Source organism: Camarhynchus parvulus, chromosome 5, assembly GCF_901933205.1.
Source record: "Camarhynchus parvulus chromosome 5, STF_HiC, whole genome shotgun sequence".
Classification (NCBI taxonomy): domain Eukaryota; kingdom Metazoa; phylum Chordata; class Aves; order Passeriformes; family Thraupidae; genus Camarhynchus; species Camarhynchus parvulus.
Window position 1 is genome coordinate 40,750,336 of NC_044575.1, and position 19,601 is coordinate 40,769,936.

General features: G+C 38.9%; 1 protein-coding gene across 14 annotated transcripts in view; it reads left to right on the forward strand.

The window, feature by feature from the left end:
- The window catches only part of NRXN3 (neurexin 3), a 964,190-nt gene that overhangs the window by 422,108 nt on the left and 522,481 nt on the right, over positions 1-19,601 (forward strand). For all 14 annotated transcript variants that reach the window (XR_004060782.1, XR_004060783.1, XM_030949965.1 and 11 more), the window contains 3 exons: positions 5,797-6,178; positions 7,553-7,743; positions 8,251-8,424. Coding sequence is in view for 12 of the 14 variants with exons in the window: in XM_030949965.1 (XP_030805825.1) it covers positions 5,797-6,178; positions 7,553-7,743; positions 8,251-8,424 (747 nt within the window). In the remaining 2 variants the exon portion in view is untranslated. The remainder of the gene's footprint in view (positions 1-5,796; positions 6,179-7,552; positions 7,744-8,250; positions 8,425-19,601) is intronic.

The following is a 19,601-nucleotide window of genomic DNA, read 5'->3' on the forward strand; positions in this document are numbered from 1 at the left end:
ACCTGTGTTATAGAGCACAGATTTATGTCTCTGCTGCTCATTGTTTTGGTTTTTCTTCCATTTTTAAAATTTTATTTTATTTTTTGTAGTTTGGGCATTATAGGTTATTTTCTTTACTTTTTTTTTAATTTCCCAAATTCTTGTGTGCATGGTTCAGAGCCATCCAGAAGAAAAAAGCAAGCAAAGCATTTTGTTCTCAGCTTTGGTTTAGAGGTTAGGAAGGATCCTGACTTGACAGAGTGTGTCAGTCCTTTTTTTTTTCCTTGATTTTTAAAAAAAAATAATTTTCTGCATTTTCAGACAGCTTTTTGAGCTCCTACTTCTTGTTGCAGAGAAATATAGTTGATAGGATGAAAGAAAGATCAGTCAGGAAAGTTAGTGCGTCCCAGGTTAAGATTTGCATTGAAATGATCAAAGTACTCCAGAGTGATCCTTTTTTAATTGCAGACTTTTAAGAGATTATACTTTTCAGGTCCATTTCCCCATGACTGCAAGAGCCAGAAACCTATCTTCATTTTCTTTTGAAGGTCTAAAATTCTCATATTTGTATATAACTTTAGGAACTGGGCTTTTGAGAAAAACATCAGCAGTCTGGAGGCTGTTGATAATAAAAACACAACAACAACAAACAACAAAACCAAAACAAACAAAAAAACCCCAAACCAAAACCAAACCCGGGAACCCTGGATGCAAAACTGATGCAGGTATAATTGTTAGTTTACACCCATGCTGGTTTGCCAAAAAGCTGAAATCCTCTTTTCTGAGTAGCATCTACTCAGACTGCAACTAGGAGTAGTGGCTGCCACACATAGTGCCAGACCTCTATAAACTATCTCTGAAAAAAAGTATTTTTCTTCTGTATGAATGTGAATTATTTTAAATATTGTGGTAATTTATATAATTTGGAAAGCCAGGAGTCAGAAATCTGAAATATGCTCAAAGAAGTTGGCTTACAGGAAAATGGTTTGAAAGAAGTTTTCTCTCTGAAGTAAATATGTACTGTCCTATGTAGGCTGTGATTTTGCAAGACAGAACAAGAAACTTCCAAGAAAAATAATTCCCTCTCCTTGTTGAAATTCAGCCTTGGTAGTGGCTTGGTCAAAATTAGCTTAAAGGAAAAATGAATTTTATTTAGGAGGGAACTTAAAAGAAACACTTCATCCCAATTACTTCTAAATTTGAGAACAATTCTTCTGGATGTGCTTTTTTAGGAAGCACCACGGGGTGGCACTCTCTGCATTACCGAATCGTTCCCCCAAAGCCATCTGTTCTTGAAGCCTTTTTCACGAAGCTGAGTTTATAAATAATAATGATACAATCCTGTACTAAAATAGGATACGCATATGTACATGTATATGAATTACATAATTAAAGATGCATTACAGCTAAAAATATCTTTTAAAAGAATGCCATCATGACAAAGTCAGAAGTCAGAAAAGCCAGAGTTGAGATTTTTTGTGCAATCTGCATCCCACTTCCTTGGGCAGATGATAACAGTCTTCAGTGGTGTGGTCACATAGATTTTTCCACAGGATTCTTGCTGTCTTAGGCATAGATCAAAAATCTAAATTAGGCCCCCAGTAAAAATAAACAGCCTATTTGATTTCTGTCTTCTTTTTGCTTGTTTGGAACAATGCATGAATTTTGCTCTAAATTAAGATTTTTTTTTTAATTTTAATTTTTTTTATTTTGTGTGTGTGTGTTGTAGGCTACTCATCAATATGTTTATACAGAACTAAGAAGCTTTAACTGCATTTATTCCCATGTCTATGTAATGTGAAGTGAGTGGGCATCTGTTTCCCATTTTACAGGTTTGGGAACAAGGGACCAGATTATAGGTGGATGTATTTGGTACAAATTTGCTGTGTTCTTTTAGTCATTTTCACCAGAAAGATTCAGCATGTCTGTAAATTACATCCTGTAAATTAGTTGAACCCTGCCCCCTGGGGAATTAGATGTAGACAATTAATGACCACCTATGAAAAATTTGTAATGAAGTGTCTGACTTGGTTTCCTGTAGAACATCTAAGGCAGAGACAGAATCCAATTCTGGACAGTATTTTACTGTTTAATGCAAAGGTTCACAAAACCTTTGTCCCACATTCCTCCTGACCTCAGAACAGATGTCAGAACATCAGTGGTAAATGAGACACAAATACAGCAGATATAATCCTCTCTATGGCATCTTCCTAGCACCCAAATACCACAGTGGAGGCTGGAATTTTTTCTGTCTGCTGCCACTTGAAATAGAGAGCTTCTGATTGCTGTAGTAGGTACAGTACTCTATAGAGCACAGTGGGGAACTAGAGGTGAACTCTGCAGGTGGGGCTGATAGCTAATGAGATCAGAAAATACTGGATTGCACTCCATGATTTCCTAGGAAATTACATCTCTGTCCTGATTCTGATCCTGTATTGCCATGTCCTTTGCAGCTTTTCACGGAACTACTCCTGACTTTGTACAGTACTGCCTCTAGCACTAATTTTTTTTATTAACTCAGCCCCAGTTTTCTCATTTTTCACCTTTTCTGAGATTCTGGGCTCACCTTCTCCAAACTTCCTCACTCCATTTTTAATGCCCCCTATATTTGGGCTCTCTGTCCCAGTGTACTCTGGATTCCCCAGTCTTGGTTTTTTTCTCCTACTCAGACCACAATCGCCTTGTATTTTATTTAAGTGTAAAAGAAAAAGGGAGGAGTTTTCTTGCCTTTGAGAACTGATATCTCTTAATTTTATTGTTCTAGTTTTTTGAAGTAAAGAAGCAGGATTGTTTTAAGTGACTTTTATAATGTTAAGAAAATACACTTCTGGTTTGGAAAAATCATAAATTTTATAACACTGAAACTCTAAGGATCACAGTAGTGGAAGTGAGAAAGCTGCCTAAACAAATTTCCCCATGCACTATTTCAATTTCTGGAAACTTCAATTTTTCAAACTAAAATAATATTATTTCTGGTAAAGAACTGTTTCAGGATTTAAAAACATTTGCATTGGTGCTGACATTTGAATTCTTAAATAGTCAGAAATTTGGGACTGCTTTCAGCTGCTTCTAAGTTTGATCAGCTGTATCTGCTTGGAGTGAAGTTTTCCATGGTCTTTGTATAATTGTATAGATATTAAGAGCCACTGGTAAAATTTGGAATAAGTGAAAAAGGTGAATTGGTTTATATAATATTTTTTCTTCATATTTGAAGTAGATAGCCAAAAAAAAAATTATAACAACTGTGTTTGTTTGCTATCTTTGAATAAAACTTGGTCACATTTGGTACAAACTGGAAAACTGCAGTTTGTACATGACCGCGAGAGGTTAGTTAGAAATATTTCAGAGTTTCCAGAATCTCTAAGATGGAAAATGACCATCAGTTCATGAAAACTGACTCTCTATACACTACAAGCTGGGATGTATCATCCACTTGTCTGTATAAGTGTGTTCAGGTTTTGTTCTATCCTCAACAGGTTAAAAAAAAAAAGTCACAACTCGTAGGAAAAGTCTTGAAAGGACTTCTGTTTTTTGGTTAGTTGATTATTATTTTCTTTTTGTCTTTTCATGCCTGGAAGCTCTTATGGTAAGAAATGCTAGGAGACTTCAGGAGACAGGACAGAATATGAGAAAGCTTTTAAGCCCTATTTGATATAACCTAGGGGAGTTGGAGGAATTTGTTCTGGGTTCAGCTATGGCGAATGGTATGATTCCTAGGTATAACCCCAATGACTGACAGATATCTCTTGCAGTGACTGGTTGAGAGTTGTGTAGATATGCTTGCTGACCAGCAGATGCAGTCTAGTCAGATAGTGTTGCTAAATTTTGTCCGTCTGTAGCACACTGGAAATATTTATTCAGGTCTTTATCCAGTTGTCAAATTTCACAAAGCTAGTGTGAATTTAAATATCTTTGTTCCCTCTGGATTTTAAACCTGGTGAATTTGACCAGCATGTTAAAATGTTATGAGAGGGACCAACAGGTAGTGGGGCTGTTTTTTTTGGAAAACCTTCTAAAAGAGAGGACTGTGCACTGATTATAATAATGGACAAAACATACTTGACTTGGAGAGAATTAATTTAATTTACTGCCAATTAAAAATAGAGTTGAATGGTGAGAAACAAAGACAAGAAAGTAGAACAGTGTCTGCCACCCTCTTTTATTGGATTTGCTCCTCCCTGCCTCTCCCACCTGCCTCCACTAGGCTGAGAAGGGGATGGGGGAATGGTGGCTGTGCTCAGCCTGTAACAGCTCCTCTCTGATGATCCTTCCTCCTCACACTTCTGTCCTGCTCCAGTGTGGGTCCTAGACATGGAATGCAATCCTTCATGAAGTGTGGGTGGTCTCCGTAGGTTTTCAGGAAAACCTTCTCCAGTGTAGGCTCTCCAGGGGCTGCAGTTCCTTCAGGAAATACCCACCTGCTCTAGCACAGGAGTCCTCCATGAGTTGCAGTGTAGTTGTCTGCACCACTGTGATCTTTGTGAATGCTGTAGAATTTCTACTCTGGCACCTGGAATGCCTCCTCCCTCTTTTCAGTCCTTGATGTTCATAGGGGTTTGAGTTGGTTTTTTTTTTTTTTCCTTTGCTTCTTGTGGGTAGCATTATGTCCTTTCTTACATGTTTTCTCCCAGGTACCACCATCTTGTCCAAGGGGCTCAGCTGTGCCCTGTGGTGGGCAGGTTGGGGCCATTTGGAACTGGCTGTTTCAGGCATGGGATAGCCCTGGCCTCTCCTCACTAAGGCTGCCTTGCAGCCACCCCACAGCCAACACCACGCTCCATAAACCCAATGAGAACTGCAGAAAATTTAATGAGAGAAAAAATAATGACCTACATGTAGCAGAATTTGAATAGTGGTTGTACAGTGAAGGGTAGGAAAACAACTACATTCTTAGTATTTCATTCATTCCTGTTTACAAAGTGGACCAAGGCCCATGTAGAAAAACACCGTGCACATGTGACCAAATAGTGAAAGCTACCTTAATGAAGGGCTATGGAGGGCTAAAATAAGATTGGCTGAAAGGATTTTCATTCTGATTTGCCCAACTTGTCTTTATAGCATACTGTTGTATTTCATCTGTCTGTATGGGTTCTGTGTCAGCACTGGTGCCTAGCACACTTAGTGAAACATTTAAATATGCTCTATGAGGAGTCTGACAGTAGTATTTGGCTTACTGAATAGCTTGGATATTTTGAGAGGTTAAAATCTTGTCATGATGTGGTAAATAGCCCAAGTGGTAGGTTGATGATTTAAATAGATGGAGGGCTTTTTACCTGTTGCATTTTTGTGTGTTTCCCTCCTGCTGTGCTCTTAAAAGAGGAACAACATTAGGCATAAGGACAGAACAAAGGAATAAATATCAGCAATTTTATGACTGTTCTCACTTCTCTCACTGCTCTATTTATATTAATCTATGTTTAACAAGTGTTTTCAGGAGATGCACTTGGAAAAGTTGTTTGAGAAGTGTTCGAGTTGTTTGGCAGATGGTCTGCTGCATCAAATAGATCACCGTCAGCTTTAAGGGAGATGCCTGGTCCTCTTCACAGACAATAGTATGTGAAGCACAGGGAAAAGGACAGAGCTTGCTGCCCATGGCCCTTTAGGGGCCTGTCTTTGCTGCCAGGTTTTGGCAACTCCCAGACTCACACATTTCCACCAAGCCTCTTCACCAAGATTCTGTACATCCTTTCTTATGCAAGCTACTGAACAGTGATTGGATAAGATTTAGTTCTGCTATCAGTCTGGAAACTAGAGTTTGGTGGGCTCTATATAACCTGTTGCTGATCCCCAGTATTCCTCCTTATTTCTGTCCTTCAGGCACAATGGTTGGTGATCACACCCGCTTGGAGTTCCACAACATCGAGACAGGGATTATGACAGAGAAGCGCTACATCTCCGTCATCCCCTCCAGCTTCATCGGGCACCTGCAGAGCCTCATGTTCAATGGGATGCTCTACATCGACCTGTGCAAGAACGGCGACATTGACTACTGCGAGCTGAAGGCACGCTTTGGGCTCCGCAACATTATAGCTGACCCTGTCACGTTCAAGACTAAGAGCAGCTACTTAAGCTTGGCCACCTTGCAGGCTTATACATCCATGCACCTCTTCTTTCAGTTCAAGACCACCTCAGCTGATGGTTTCATCCTCTTTAACAGTGGTGATGGCAATGACTTTATCGCAGTTGAACTAGTCAAGGGGTAAGTGGCTTTCTGTTGTTTTCTACCAGCTTATTTATAGGTAAATTACTTATAGGTGTAAGCATTTAAAGCTTACATTAAGAGCAGTTCACCTGATACTCGTGTTTTCTCTGTTTGCTGAGCTCTAAGACAAAATGTTTAAACAAAAACACTGAAGCTTAAGACTCCTGATTTTATCACTGACTTCCTCCTCTGGCTGTGGGAGAGACATTTTTACAGTGTGGAACACTAGTGTTTTAAGTCATTGGGACGTAGTTAGACTAATGTTCTGTTCTGTCAACCTTGCAGATTAGCACTGAGGAGATGTGCTGAGTGCTCAGTAGGTCTCTTCTTCCCCACTCCCTCCCCCTTTTCTTTTTCCATTGTAATATCTGGTTTTCTACCATCTCCAGTGAAGGAAAAAGAAAAAGCACATGGGCTGCTGAATTTGTACTTCTGCTGGTGATGCTTGATGAAAAGCGAACTCAGCTTGCTTTTGAGCTGCTGTATTCTTTTCAGAAGACCTATAGCTCATTAAAAAAAATCCTTGTTAGCTGAACAAATTTAGATCTCTGATGATTTAGTCATGGTAGACATGTTTTCCACAGTTTACTAGTCCTGTTTATTTCAGTTCAATCTGGTTTTGTTTTTGCCTTTGCACATACTTCTGTAAGTGGGACATTGAGTAATAAAAAAAGCAACAGTCACGATCTCCTGGTGCTCTGTTGAGAGTAGAATTTTGTTGTCTTTTTTTTTCCTTTTCTTTTCTGAGTAGAATACTTCTCTTCCATCCTCAGGTGGATTTCTGTGTTTGAACTATATAAATAATTCAGGGTAACACTCCCATGACTTCAGTCTTTGTTAGGGTCTCTATTTTTGCCAAAAGCTTTGCTAATTGTTTTTCAGCTGTTTGAATAAGTCAGGATCTCATGAGAATTTTAGTACAATTTTTCAAGTGAGTTTCCTAATTAACTTCTTATGGGAGTTATTCAAAACTCAGAATTAACCTGGGGAATATATACCCCAAATAAGCATATCTAGTGTTGCTCCCCAGTACACTTATCAATATTACCAATTTTTAAAAAATGATTATATGCACAGACAGTGGTTTTGTGGATCTGAGAGAACTTTGTGAAAAAGAGGAATGCTTTATGGTTAGAATCTGATTTCTTGAAATGTTGTCATCTCAAAATATTAATCTTTACACTTTGGTGGAAAGGAAACTACTACATTCTTTCAATGCAGTGGCTAATATTTTGGCTTATTAGAACTTTTTAACCCAGAGATATTTCCCTTCATGACTTTTTAAAGTTAATTTACCAGCTCTGGCTAGAATAAGTTTCATTAATGCTAAAGTTCTTCCAGCATATTAACCAGTTCTTGCTATATTTACAGGTATATACACTACGTGTTTGACCTTGGAAATGGACCTAATGTTATCAAAGGCAACAGTGATCGTCCTCTGAATGACAACCAGTGGCACAATGTTGTCATTACCAGAGATAACAGTAACACACACAGCTTAAAAGTGGACACCAAGGTGGTCACTCAGGTTATCAACGGTGCCAAAAATCTGGATCTTAAAGGTAAACTCTACAAAATTGACAGATTCCCCCTTTTGTTCTTGCATGGCTGAACTAGTGAACAGGAGAAAGCTTGGAGTAACCATGCATTGCAAAGCAGTAAATCTGGACTTTGCATATTTTGGCTTTGAAATCCATTTATCTCTTTTATGTTTGACAACTTCGTGTAGCCAAATAATTTGTCATATTTTGCTTTTTCAGAAATTGTCATTTTTCAGTTTTTCCGGGTTAGGTAGCAATGAGAACTGGGGTTATTTAGGGGATTTTGTGATGGGTTCTTTATTTGATTTTGTTTTTATTTTGTTTGGTTGTTTAGGTTTCGGGTTTGTTTTAGTTATTTTGTAGTAAAGGAATCAGAAATGACTTCTTGCACTTGGTTGTTGTTGCTTGGTTCTTAACTTTTTCTGAACGTGTGATCACTTTGCTTTATTCACGTTGGGTGGCAAGAAAAGTGACTCTGGAAGGTGTGTAACCTCCTCCTCCTTATATGTTTACCCATCTCTGCTCTAGGTGATCTCTACATTGCTGGCCTGGCTCAAGGCATGTATAGCAACCTCCCGAAGCTTGTGGCCTCTCGTGATGGATTTCAGGGCTGTCTGGCATCTGTAGACCTGAATGGGCGTCTGCCTGACCTTATCAACGATGCTCTGCACCGCAGTGGGCAGATTGAGCGTGGATGTGAAGGTATGACTGATTTCAGAGAGGTTTTCCTCTCCAGCACTCACTTCACACTTCATTGTTGCACTCTGTGCATCTACTTAATTACCTTACTGTCCATTTCATTAGTTTGCTTCCATGGCAATTACACTTTTGTCTACCAAATGCAGCTTGTGGATTGCCAGTTCCTGTGAGTGGCCTAGCAGCTCTTTGCCTCTGTGCTCTATCCCCTGTGAGTTGGTACCTTTACTAGTGGGAAGGGATGATACTATGGGATGGACTACTACTTACTAGTAGTTTTCTCAGAGTGGTTTATTAGCATTGCAGTAGCCTTAAAATACTTTGGAAGATGTTCTGAGCATTCAGTTAATTTGTGCTTCAGAGCACCCTTTCTTGGGATCCGCAGAAGTAAGTATTTGGAAGAACAAATAGAGACAGGTGAAATGGAAGGTAGAAGGGGCTGAATGGTAAAGATTGGACTGGAAGAGGAGTTAATTTTTGATGAGGTGGACCTCCAGGGAAAGAACTGGAGGCATTGCCTTTTCTGCCTGGGAAACATTTCTCTTCAGTTGTCTTTCTTTTTCAGACAGTTTAGAACTAAGTGGGATGAGTTACTTTTTGCAGCATGTAAACCATAATGATTTCTTGAAGCCTCTTTAAATAATTTGTTCCTGTAAGCTCCCATTAGTTAAAAGAATATAGACTTCAGCATCACTGACTCAGTACAATAAGTATGGCTTCAATTCCCAAAGCACTTGGGATACTTACCATCCAGAAGTCCAAGGTTTTGCTGTCTGAGTTAAATGAGAATCACCATTATGTCTAGAATCACTCAGTACCAGTCTGCTGTGTTGGCTACCAGTCACTATAGGAAGATAGCTTTTTCTGTGAAGTTTGTATGTTCATTTGCTAAAACAAGATGTATGTCCCAAACTGATCCTTCAAACATCTCACATGAAAAGACTCCTTGATCGTCTTTCCCTACTGTGTCAAGATCACGAGTGACATCATGACAAAGCCCTTCCGCTTGTCAAGACTGTTCTGTCTTAAGATTGAATATATCATCTGAGAGATAACTTTGAATACCAAATTGACCATCCAATCAGGTCTGATTCCTTGTTTATGTCTCAGTATTCTGGTTGGCTGGGAGCTCTTGTGCCCCACCCCTCCTTCCATGCTCCCACAATAATATGCTGGTTTGTGAGAATTTTGTGTCCTCTCACAGGAGCTTGCTCCATGTCAACTCCCATCTCACAGCATTGGTGTGAGGCTGTGGAGGGACAGAATGTAAGAAAAGGAAGATAGTGCAGAAGGTAGTCTCACCCCTGAGGAGTTGCAGCTGTACTAATCACCAAAGATTAGGAACAGGCCTGCCCTTAATAGGCCACAGCTGTGTCCAATAAGAAGAAGAGTGCTACAAGAGTGGGTTAGCTGGTTGAGGAGAGAGCTGCGGTTTGTTGGCTGTGCTGAGTTGAGAGTTGGAGTTTGTTGGCTGTGCTGTGGAGATGGAGTCAGTGCTGTGAGGAGCTGCCCATGAGCAATCACTGAGAAGGTATGGAAATTTTGCAATAGGATGACAACAGTAGGCTGTCTTTATTCTTTCTCTCTTTTCCTTAATAGTGTCTATTAACCACTTTGTTCCTTGTAGAAATGAGCACACTGCAGGAGAACTTGTGTCTTTGCCTGTTTGGGGTAGAGCCAACAAAAGAAGTACCCCTTTTCTATATAGTTGTTTATAAGGTTTAAGGAAAAAAATGCATTTGAGGTTTATGAAAAAGTCTATTCTATTTGTATTAGATGCACTGAAAGCTTTTTAATATTAGTAATTTTTTTGATAACTCTTTTGTTTAAAATTATCGCAACCCATTGGCTCTTTAGCTGGGATGTGATCTCTACTAGCCCTCCTCCTCCAGAGAACCAGTCAGACCATCCTGTTGTTCTGTGTGTGGCTCAGGGACAGAGCCATGAGGCTTGCCCTGAAGAGTGTCCCATTAGAGCTGTAGTGTTTCCTTCTCCTGTACCCAGTGTAGTTCTTTGATGTAGTGTTGTATTGCTGAGTTTGTGTAACATCAATGCTGCTCCCAAAACACATAAAGTGGCACTTTGTCTGTGTGCTAGTGTGGTACCAGCACAGCTGCTGCCTGAATGTGGAGATTGCTTTGGTTTCCAGAATGCAAGTTCCCCTTCTCTTCTAAAGTCCTTCAAACAGGACTTAGAATTGGAAAGAGACCTAAAAAATTGGGTGATAAGGTCAGTGACGGTCATTATTCTGCCTGTGGAAGAGCTTGATCTTGGAAAGCTGTGCCCTTGCTACCTTCCCAAATGGTCCCTGTTCAGTACCAAGGAAGCTGCTGAAGAGGAAAGTGTTCTTTTTTGCCAGCATATTTAGGATTAGTAAAAAACCTGAGAATTTGGTTACTGTAAAACTGTTACATTTGTTGTTGGTTTTTTCCCTTAATTTTTTGAATCATAACAATCCTCAAAGCTTCATCTCAGATCTGTCTTGCTGCCTGCTGGTGCCTATTCTTACAGTTGCCAGTGAAAGTCACACTTACCTCCCATTCTCTAAGGAAAGAAAAACTCTTAAGGTTGTTCAATCCTTATTTACATTTCCCTAGTTTGTTTCCATCTGAAGTAACTTTGGGTGCAGTCTTAATGTTTTTAAGGGCAGAAGTTCCAAGTAGTCCTCGCTGCCTCATGGTGTTTAAATACGTTTTTAATAGACAATTGCAGGCTTTTTGTCTGAGTAGTCATGCTGTGTGTTGATTTGCTGGACATCTCTGTATTTCATCGTGAAGGGCAGAGGGACCACATATGTGATGGGAACATGCATGCTTAAAGAAATGTTGTTCCATTCCCACAATGAATCTTGTCTTTCAAAGGTCATGCGAGAGAGATTTCTTCTAATGCTTGTCTTTTGTTGAGACATTGCTTTCAGAGGCAGAGATTACCATGTGGCAAGTGTTTTCTTAGAAACTGTCAGTTTCATCTCAGGACAAAATCAAAGAATACTTAGAAGAAGGCCTTGAGAACAGTAGAATATGAGATGTAGGTCTGCAGAGAGCACTGTCCTGGCTAAGATGCACCAGTATTGCTGCAAAGGGTGACATTGTTGCATCCTGTTTGTGTTTTTATCTCTGTTCATGTGTTTCAGGACCCTGTTTCATACCACCAATTAAGATTCACAAGTTTTGATAGGAAAATAATATTCCTTATTGTCTTGTCTTACCTCATTTTATTCAATTTGAGCAAGCCACTGAACTTCCTTGAACATGTGTGCTTAAGCATGATTCAGCCTCCCTATGCACCAAAGCACATACTTACCACAGAATTATCTTTGTTCCAGTGATGAGTAAGGCTTCTACTTAACAGGAAACCCTTTCAATAATTTGTATTTATAGGACATATTTTTCTTTGGAACCTACCAAAACATTCTTAGTCATACATACGAGTCACTCTTGAGATGCAGGCATCCTTGAGACTGAAATTGGCTGATGTTTAACAGTGTATAGTAGTGCTAAAAAAAGTCACTTCAAGACTTAAAGCAAGAATTACTTTACCTCCAATGTCCTACTGGTTCTATCGCTATAATTTCTTTAAATTATGTATGGTGGGATTTGTTTAGGCTAGCACAACTAAATAACCTCTTCATAGTTTTTGTTAGGTGACAGATCAGCTCCCTTTTGCACCATGCAGCTTCCATGTGTGCTGTAGAAGCTTATGGTTTCAGCTTTTGAAGTCTACTGTTCAATCACCTGTGTGTTTGACAAGATGATAGCTACCACACTGACATGTTTTGTGTTTCAATGTACCCTGTAGTATATCTGTATCCTGTATGTATCTTGCTTTTGGCAAAGGATTTTGAGGGGAATTACCAGGAAGAAGAGAACCCAAGAGTGTGAAATGTCAAATGAGTTTATGAAGTTAAAGCTTCATATCACACACTTTTTTTTTTTTTTTTAATATGGTGGTTTCATTTATTTTCATTGGTCTTTTGCAATTGCTACATTCCTCATTTTTCAGGACCAACAGGCAGCTCTTCACAGATCTGGGTAGTCTGGTCAGATCTGTAGTGGCAGCTTGTGTTTCCCTGGAAGGGATGTTGCAAAGCCAGAAACCACCTTGCTGCCTGGGGTATGTTCAGGTGTGCTGCACACAGCTCTGAGGAGAAAAAATCTTGGCGAGAATGACATGATACCAATATACTTGTTCATTTTTCAGTTTCTTGATCTCTTGTGCTCACTGCAGCTTTCACCATTATCTCTGACCTAACAAGAGGGCCCTTCCCCTTACCACCACCTCAGAAAAGGCATTGGTGAAAGGGCCTGAGAAAAGTTACCAAAAGTAGGGAAGAGGTTAAGACTTAAATGGTCCTTGTGTCAGTGTTGCATCAGGGTATTGAACACACTGAAGAGACAAAATGTATTCTCAGAAAGGTCTTCAAATGGGATGGCCTCTTCTAATGGAAGCTTGAAGGCAAGTCTGCTACCCACTTTCGGCCTTGCTTTCCCCACCCATAAAAGTCATCTTCCAGGTGTTCTTGTATTTGTGATAAAAATATGAAATTCATCTATGTCTTGTAAACCACTTTGAAAATGTGAATTGAGGCTCTAGGACACGAGCAAAGCATTAGAAACTGAAGAAAAGTGTTCTATCAGGACACAGTTGTCTCCAGTCTGTATCTCAACAGCCGATGAAGGGTGGTTGGAAACTTTTTACTTCCGAGTTTGAGCAATACAGACTATTCTACATAAAACATACACAGATTGACAGAAAAGATGTCTGCTTTATGGTATATATGAAGAGTTGGTAGATGGAAGAAGTTGTACCAGGTGACCTCATTTCCCTTCTTTAAAGTAAACAATTTAAACTTCACCTCAGCTTTCTCTCACTTTTTGACTTTTAAATTGAGTTCTTATTGCTGAACCCCTCATTCCTGGTTTTACTACTAGATAAATGGATCAATTAATTCCATCCACAAAAGTCTAGACTGAGTGATTCAGTGGTTTTTTTTTTCTCACTGGTCCTTGAAAAAGTTAATCAGATGTCCAATCTTTTGTGTAGTTTGAAGAGGATGCCCTCAATATTGATGAGTACTTTCTGCCTTTTGAGGCATTTTTTCATCTCTCTATTAATTTGCCACATGTTCTCACATGTTTTCCTTTCTGTTAATTGGACATCCCTGTATTGCTTACCATGGGCACTAGAGCTATCTAAAATTCAGCTGCATGTTCTAAATATTTTTACCCCTCCCTGTGCCCAGCCAAAAAACCTAACAGCAGTGTCTAAAGAAGATTTTATTTCTTCTGTAAGGAAGTTTTCTATGTGCTTTAGAGATGTTGCTTCGACCTCACCTGTTCCACTAACGGCTTCTCACAAAGGAGACTGACTATTATTAAACTGGCTGACACTATTCCAGATGTTTTGGGACTTTTTTTTGGTCCTAATTTAATCTTCTTTCCAGATCCCACAGTAAAATCATAATCTTTTGCTACTTTCCATGAAATAGTATAGTTAACCTTTGGAATTCACTGGTGCATGAAAAGCATGAATGACATATACAGGCTGGATAATCAGAAACACATTTTGCATACTAAGCAGTATGTGGAAAACAGCAAATCTAATCTCATGCTTAAAATCTCACAGCAGGATAATGTCAAAAAGGATTTCACCCTTCATCTGCTCAGTAGAGAAAATTCGAATCTGGTCATACTTCACTTTCTCTCTGGAATCAAAGGTTGTCCATTGAAGAGTGGACCATTAATTTGCTCCATGATGGTCTGACAGCTTTCCTTTTCCTTGCTTTTGTATGCTATTCTCATAATGGTGCTGGATTTATGGAACAAATATGAGCTTTTCTCTCAGCTACGAAGAAAATGAGGCGCAGGGAAGTAGGAAAAGTACTTGTTTGTTGTAGAGAAATTACTTTGTTAGAATAAGTGTTGAAAATGATGCATGGAGAAGTGCATCCTTTTCTTTCTACTCCTTCCCCCTTTCTTTTGAATTTTGTTTAAGGAAAATGGGATTTTATAGCTTTATGTAGTAAAGCATTTTCAAAAGTGGAGAGAAAATTCAGACTATCTCAAAAGGGAGGATAATTGCTATCTTGAGTCATTCATAGGCTATGAGACAGCAAAGATTTAAAATGTTAAAATTCTTAGGAAGCACGGGAAATGGCATCTGCATGTGTCAGTTCTAATTTATTGGGTTGTAAATGTAAAAGAAGACAATGGGGAAAGGAGAACTACCAATCTTTCTTCAGTATTAGCTGTGATATTAGAACTTTTTAAGAACAGGTTAAGGAGGTAAGTATGCACTTCTTAAATAACCATCTTTTGAGCAATGTGTTGATGATTTGGTGTTTTGTTGTTATTCTTATTATGCTGTGTAATAGAAATATTTAACCTTCAGAGGCAGGGGATTCATGAGCTGCTGCCTGTGCTCCCATCTTTGTCCTCTACTTTTTCCATTCCGAAAGAGAAAACTTAGAATCAATGTATAACACACCAAAAATCTATGTGGCTTCCTTGTAAAGTGACTCCATTAAAAAAAAAAAAACAACCAACCAAACAAAATAAACAAAACAAAAAGCCCAAACAAAAAAAAAAAGGAAAGATAACAGAAACCCTGTGCCTACATGGAAGAGCATCAGTGCAAGTATTGTTTTGCTTTTAATGCTCTTCAGTCTTCACAAAGTGCATTTGGATCTTTAGACAGTCAGACTTGGTAGACCTATGATTTTTTTTTCCCGTGTGAACTATGATTTGACCACAGATAACAAGATTATTCTAACCTAGGTGAAATAATGAACTGGTCCTTTTTTTTTTTTTTGATTGCTCTGATGACTGATTAAGTCTATATGGGTCTAAAGCCTGAGCTGTGTGCTTGCCTGTGGATGTAAGGTTTTTTAAAGAATGTGTTGAAATCTATAAGCAGGTGACAGCTTGTGAGGGGGCAAGGTGCTACTGTCACTTATATCCCGTGTTGAGTTCAGTGTTTTGGATAAACAGAAATTTTTGTCTTATAGAATTATCAGTCCTCTGTGGTTTTCTGGGAATAAATCCACTTTGGACAAAAAGCCAAATAAACTAAATGCATGCTTGATGGAGGTACTGAAAGTCAAACAGATTTTTTTTTACTTAAATGGATTCTAGGTATTTCTCAAACAAGACAAAATCTCTCTAAAATTATTGTAAATGCTGAGAGATGGATTAAAGAATGTGATGTTTTTTCTTCCCTTTGTATTCTCTATAAATTTTGTGATTTTGTGTGTGCATGAATGAATTGCATTTCTTCTCTTTCTATTTGGTTTTATCTGTTGGTTGCATTAATGTGGTCACAGTCCCTCTGCACCTTTGTTGCTTATGTTGTCATTTCTTTGTGTTTTGATTATGCATGTTAGCTGTGATAGTTATACCAGTTGCTTTTATTTATTTAAAGTGATGTTACCCTGGTTTATCTGCTTTTATACTAACCTGTTGTTTATTGTCTTTGCTTTTTTTTTTTTTTTTTTTGGCTAACAAAGTTGAGTTGACCAAAGCTGACCTGCAAGGTAGTGAAGGTTGTTCTTCTCCATTTCTCCATTATTTGTTTCAATGAAAGATGATTTTATGTAACATTTAGTGCCTTTTACTGGGTGCAGTCACACCTCTAAGACAGGAACAGAATGGCAAACCCCGGCATCTTTGGTGGGAGATTCAGGGTTGAAGAACATGGCAAACAATGGAGCTGCTTCTGTTGACCTGGGGGATTTGACTGTATCAATCTCTGAATAGCCATAAAAGCACCAGCTGATTTCCTGGAAAGCCTAATGATCACACAAATACCTGCTGTGCATCAAGATGTAGAAGGCCCTCAGAGCTTTGAAAAACAGAAAGCTGACTTAGTTTCTTTAGTACTGATCTTAAGGAGGGAGATCAGGAGGTAAAAACTGTTGGGTTTGTTTTTTATTTTTTTAATGTAGATTTTGAAAAAAAAACCCCGCAGAAATAACTTTCTGGAATTTCAATTAAAAAAAAAAAAAAAAAAAAAAAAAAAACCCCAAACCAAGAATCTCTAAACTACAAGCTCCCTCAATATTTAAAATGGCTTTTTACAAGCCATAGTCAGAGTAGGAAGGGTTCCTTTTTGGAGGGTCAGCACAGTAGCAGTACCAGAGAGGAGCACATGGGAGCAGCTCTTAACACCGAGGAGGATGAGGAGGTCCCTTGTCCCTGTCTCAGCATTCAGTGCTGCCAACATTGTGCTGGTTCTGTGCCACAAAGCTCCTTCCCCAGTGGCTGCTGCCACATTTGATGTCACAGGCTTCCCCCCAAAGAGACTTTCTGGCAGGTCTGCAGGCCCTGGTGGTACAGAGTGCCTGTCCAAGAAACTTGGGCTGAGTCCTCTCCCCTGCAGGTGTGTCCTTTTCCAGGAGCTGTGCCACCAGGTAAAGGAGTTATTTGAGTAGCAAATGTGAGAATAAGAAGGAAACCGGGTATTCTCAGAAACTGTGTAGACTTTTTTCCTGGGACATAAGTAAGGAAATGTGCTTATTAGAGATTACTAGGTCTTTGATACTAGTATAAACAGAAAGATGTTTTCCATGGCATTGAAAGTGAATCTTTTTAAATATGATAATGAAAATGTACTTCCCAATTCATCTGTAAAGACTGCAATATAGAGTACAAATTAATTTATTCTGGAATGCTGTGAAAGTTAAAAAAATGCTCCTCTTTTTTAATAGGAAAAGAGATAATGATTTCAGGTATAAGGGAAAGTCAGAGGAATTGAACAATGTGTCTCTGTTTAGCAGTCCTGAAGCCACAGATAGCATCTGTTATGGGATCATCTTAGTCACCTTGACATTTTATGTCTAAGCCACTTAATGTCTAAGGTCCTGTTGCGAGACAAAACATAGAATGTTCCTGTTTCACTCTCTGAGATAGAGACTTCCTGAAATTTTACATATCTCTGGAATTAGGGTTTTGTAGCTTTAATCACATGATTCATAAACTCCTTTTCTAATCATTGCATTTACTGTGAAGACGTGGTGATATTGCTGACGTCATCTAATGTAATACGTGCCATTTTCAAATTAAAATATTCTTGTTCTGTATTCCAGGTATAGGCAGGTAGCCATTAACTTTCCTTCAGGATATCATCGGTGTTTTTAAAGTAGAGTTTGGTGTTCTGTGGCTCAGTAGAAAAGGATAAAAATAAATTTGGACGAATAAGGATGTTTTAACAGTTTATCGCTATAGCAGTTGCTGACAGGAGCATATTAAGAGATACTCTCTTACCCAACAGGTAATGATACTGACTGTCTGAGATAATTTTAGCAATTGAATCTGTATGAGACATGGAATCTGAAATATTTGACAGCCTTGAGGTAGACAGAAGTTAATATGATGTATTTTGCCTTATGTGTGTGGAGCATCTGACTGCAACTATGTTTTGTTGGCATCTCTGACCTGTTCCCAACTGTAAAATTTGAAGTACTCTGTCTTACAGAGGTGAGTGATATAGAGATGTGCTGCCCCTAGGGGATTTCTGAAGTTTATATAAATAAAAAGGGTAAAAGATGAGATTTGAAAAAATAGAGAATATATGTGGACTGAGACCGATGTGAAAAGAGAAAAGCATCCTGGAAGTACACTGAGTATAAATAACTTTAGGATTAATGTGTTTTCTGCTATCCTCTGAAATTGTGGCAATGATTGTAGGACTTACATTAGACATCAGCAAGTATTGTGTGTCTTGCCACAGCCACTGTTGTTCTCTGTAGTCAGTTATGTGTCCATCAGAATTCAGAATGCATGCTCAGGAATTCCTGAGCTTGATTTTTGATGCTCATTGAAGTGGATGCATCATGTGCAGGAAGTTCTGGAAGAAAGAGATCTATTGATTTGATTTTTCCAGAGTCCTCAGAACCAAAGGCATATTACACCTGTGAAGATTATTGCATCTCATGCTCAATTTTTTTACCAAGGTTTTAACCCTGTAGGAGTATTTGCCCTTCAGATAGAGACATCTGATTATATTGAAGCCTAAGGGGAAGCATTTGGCTTGAGTGCATAAAGAGGATTATTGGCTTTCCAGGAAACCAACCTTTGCTAAATAGGTTTGGCTAATTCAGGATACGCCATGATGCCTTGTACTTAAGGGCTGGACTTGATGATCCTCATGGGTCCCTTCCAAATCAGACTGTTCTGTGATTCTTTTATATTGCTGTGATTTGCAGTGAGGAAGGATGTTTTTCCAATGTACTCTGTTTTTTTCTTGTTCGTGTACAGCCCTTTCAATTTTCCTTTATGCTTTTAGTTTCTGTGTCTGAATGTCCAAATGCTGTTTACTTCCTCTGCTTCATTTCTACCTCCCTGTCCCTTGTTGCATTCTGTGTGCAGGCATACTCCCTTTTATGCAGTTGATTTCTTGTTTTCTGGTTGGGATTTTTATTCTTTTGGCCTTTTTTGGTTCTTTCCTCACAAGCATGTGTATAAAGCATGTTGCTCATGACCTTTTAGGTTACCTAGAAATGGAAAGTGGAAGAGTGGCGAGGGAGAGGGTGATAGGTATATGCCAGCTTTCTTTGAGGGGAACGAAATCCCAGCACTTTGCAGATCCATTTCTGTGATTTGCCATTGCTTCTAGATTCCCTTCTTCTGTAACCTTAAGATAGATGTGCTTTCTGTGGGAGAAAGCGTGTTTGTCCGTTTGTTATTTTAACTAGTCCCAGTTCCTGAAGTTTTCAGACCAGCCACTTATTTGGAACAAAAGGACTCAGCACCATGACTTGTATCAGGTGGATGAAGCATTCAGGCTCTGTTGAGGCACTGAAAAAAAGGGCTACATTTCTCAGAGGACAGAAGAATGCTGGCTTTTGAGTTATTTCTGACAATGAGTAACTTTAAATATGGAACCTGACAGATGCCTAACCTTATTTAGGTGATGAAAGGGATGATGAGTTCTTAACAAAGTATGAAACTGAGAGCTTGAAGAGCTGGCCTTGCAATCGCTGAAAATCTGTTTGGTTTTTGGTTCTGGTTTTGCTATATTAGTCTGTGATATTCCTGCTTTCTGCTATCTGTGACTCAAAATACAGGATCTAACTTTCTGAATCATGCACTGAACCCTGACTGTAATTTAGTTTCTTGCTTTTGTGCAAAGTAAATGCTGACATACCACCAATATGTATTTGGCAGTAACAGTATATGCGGTATGAT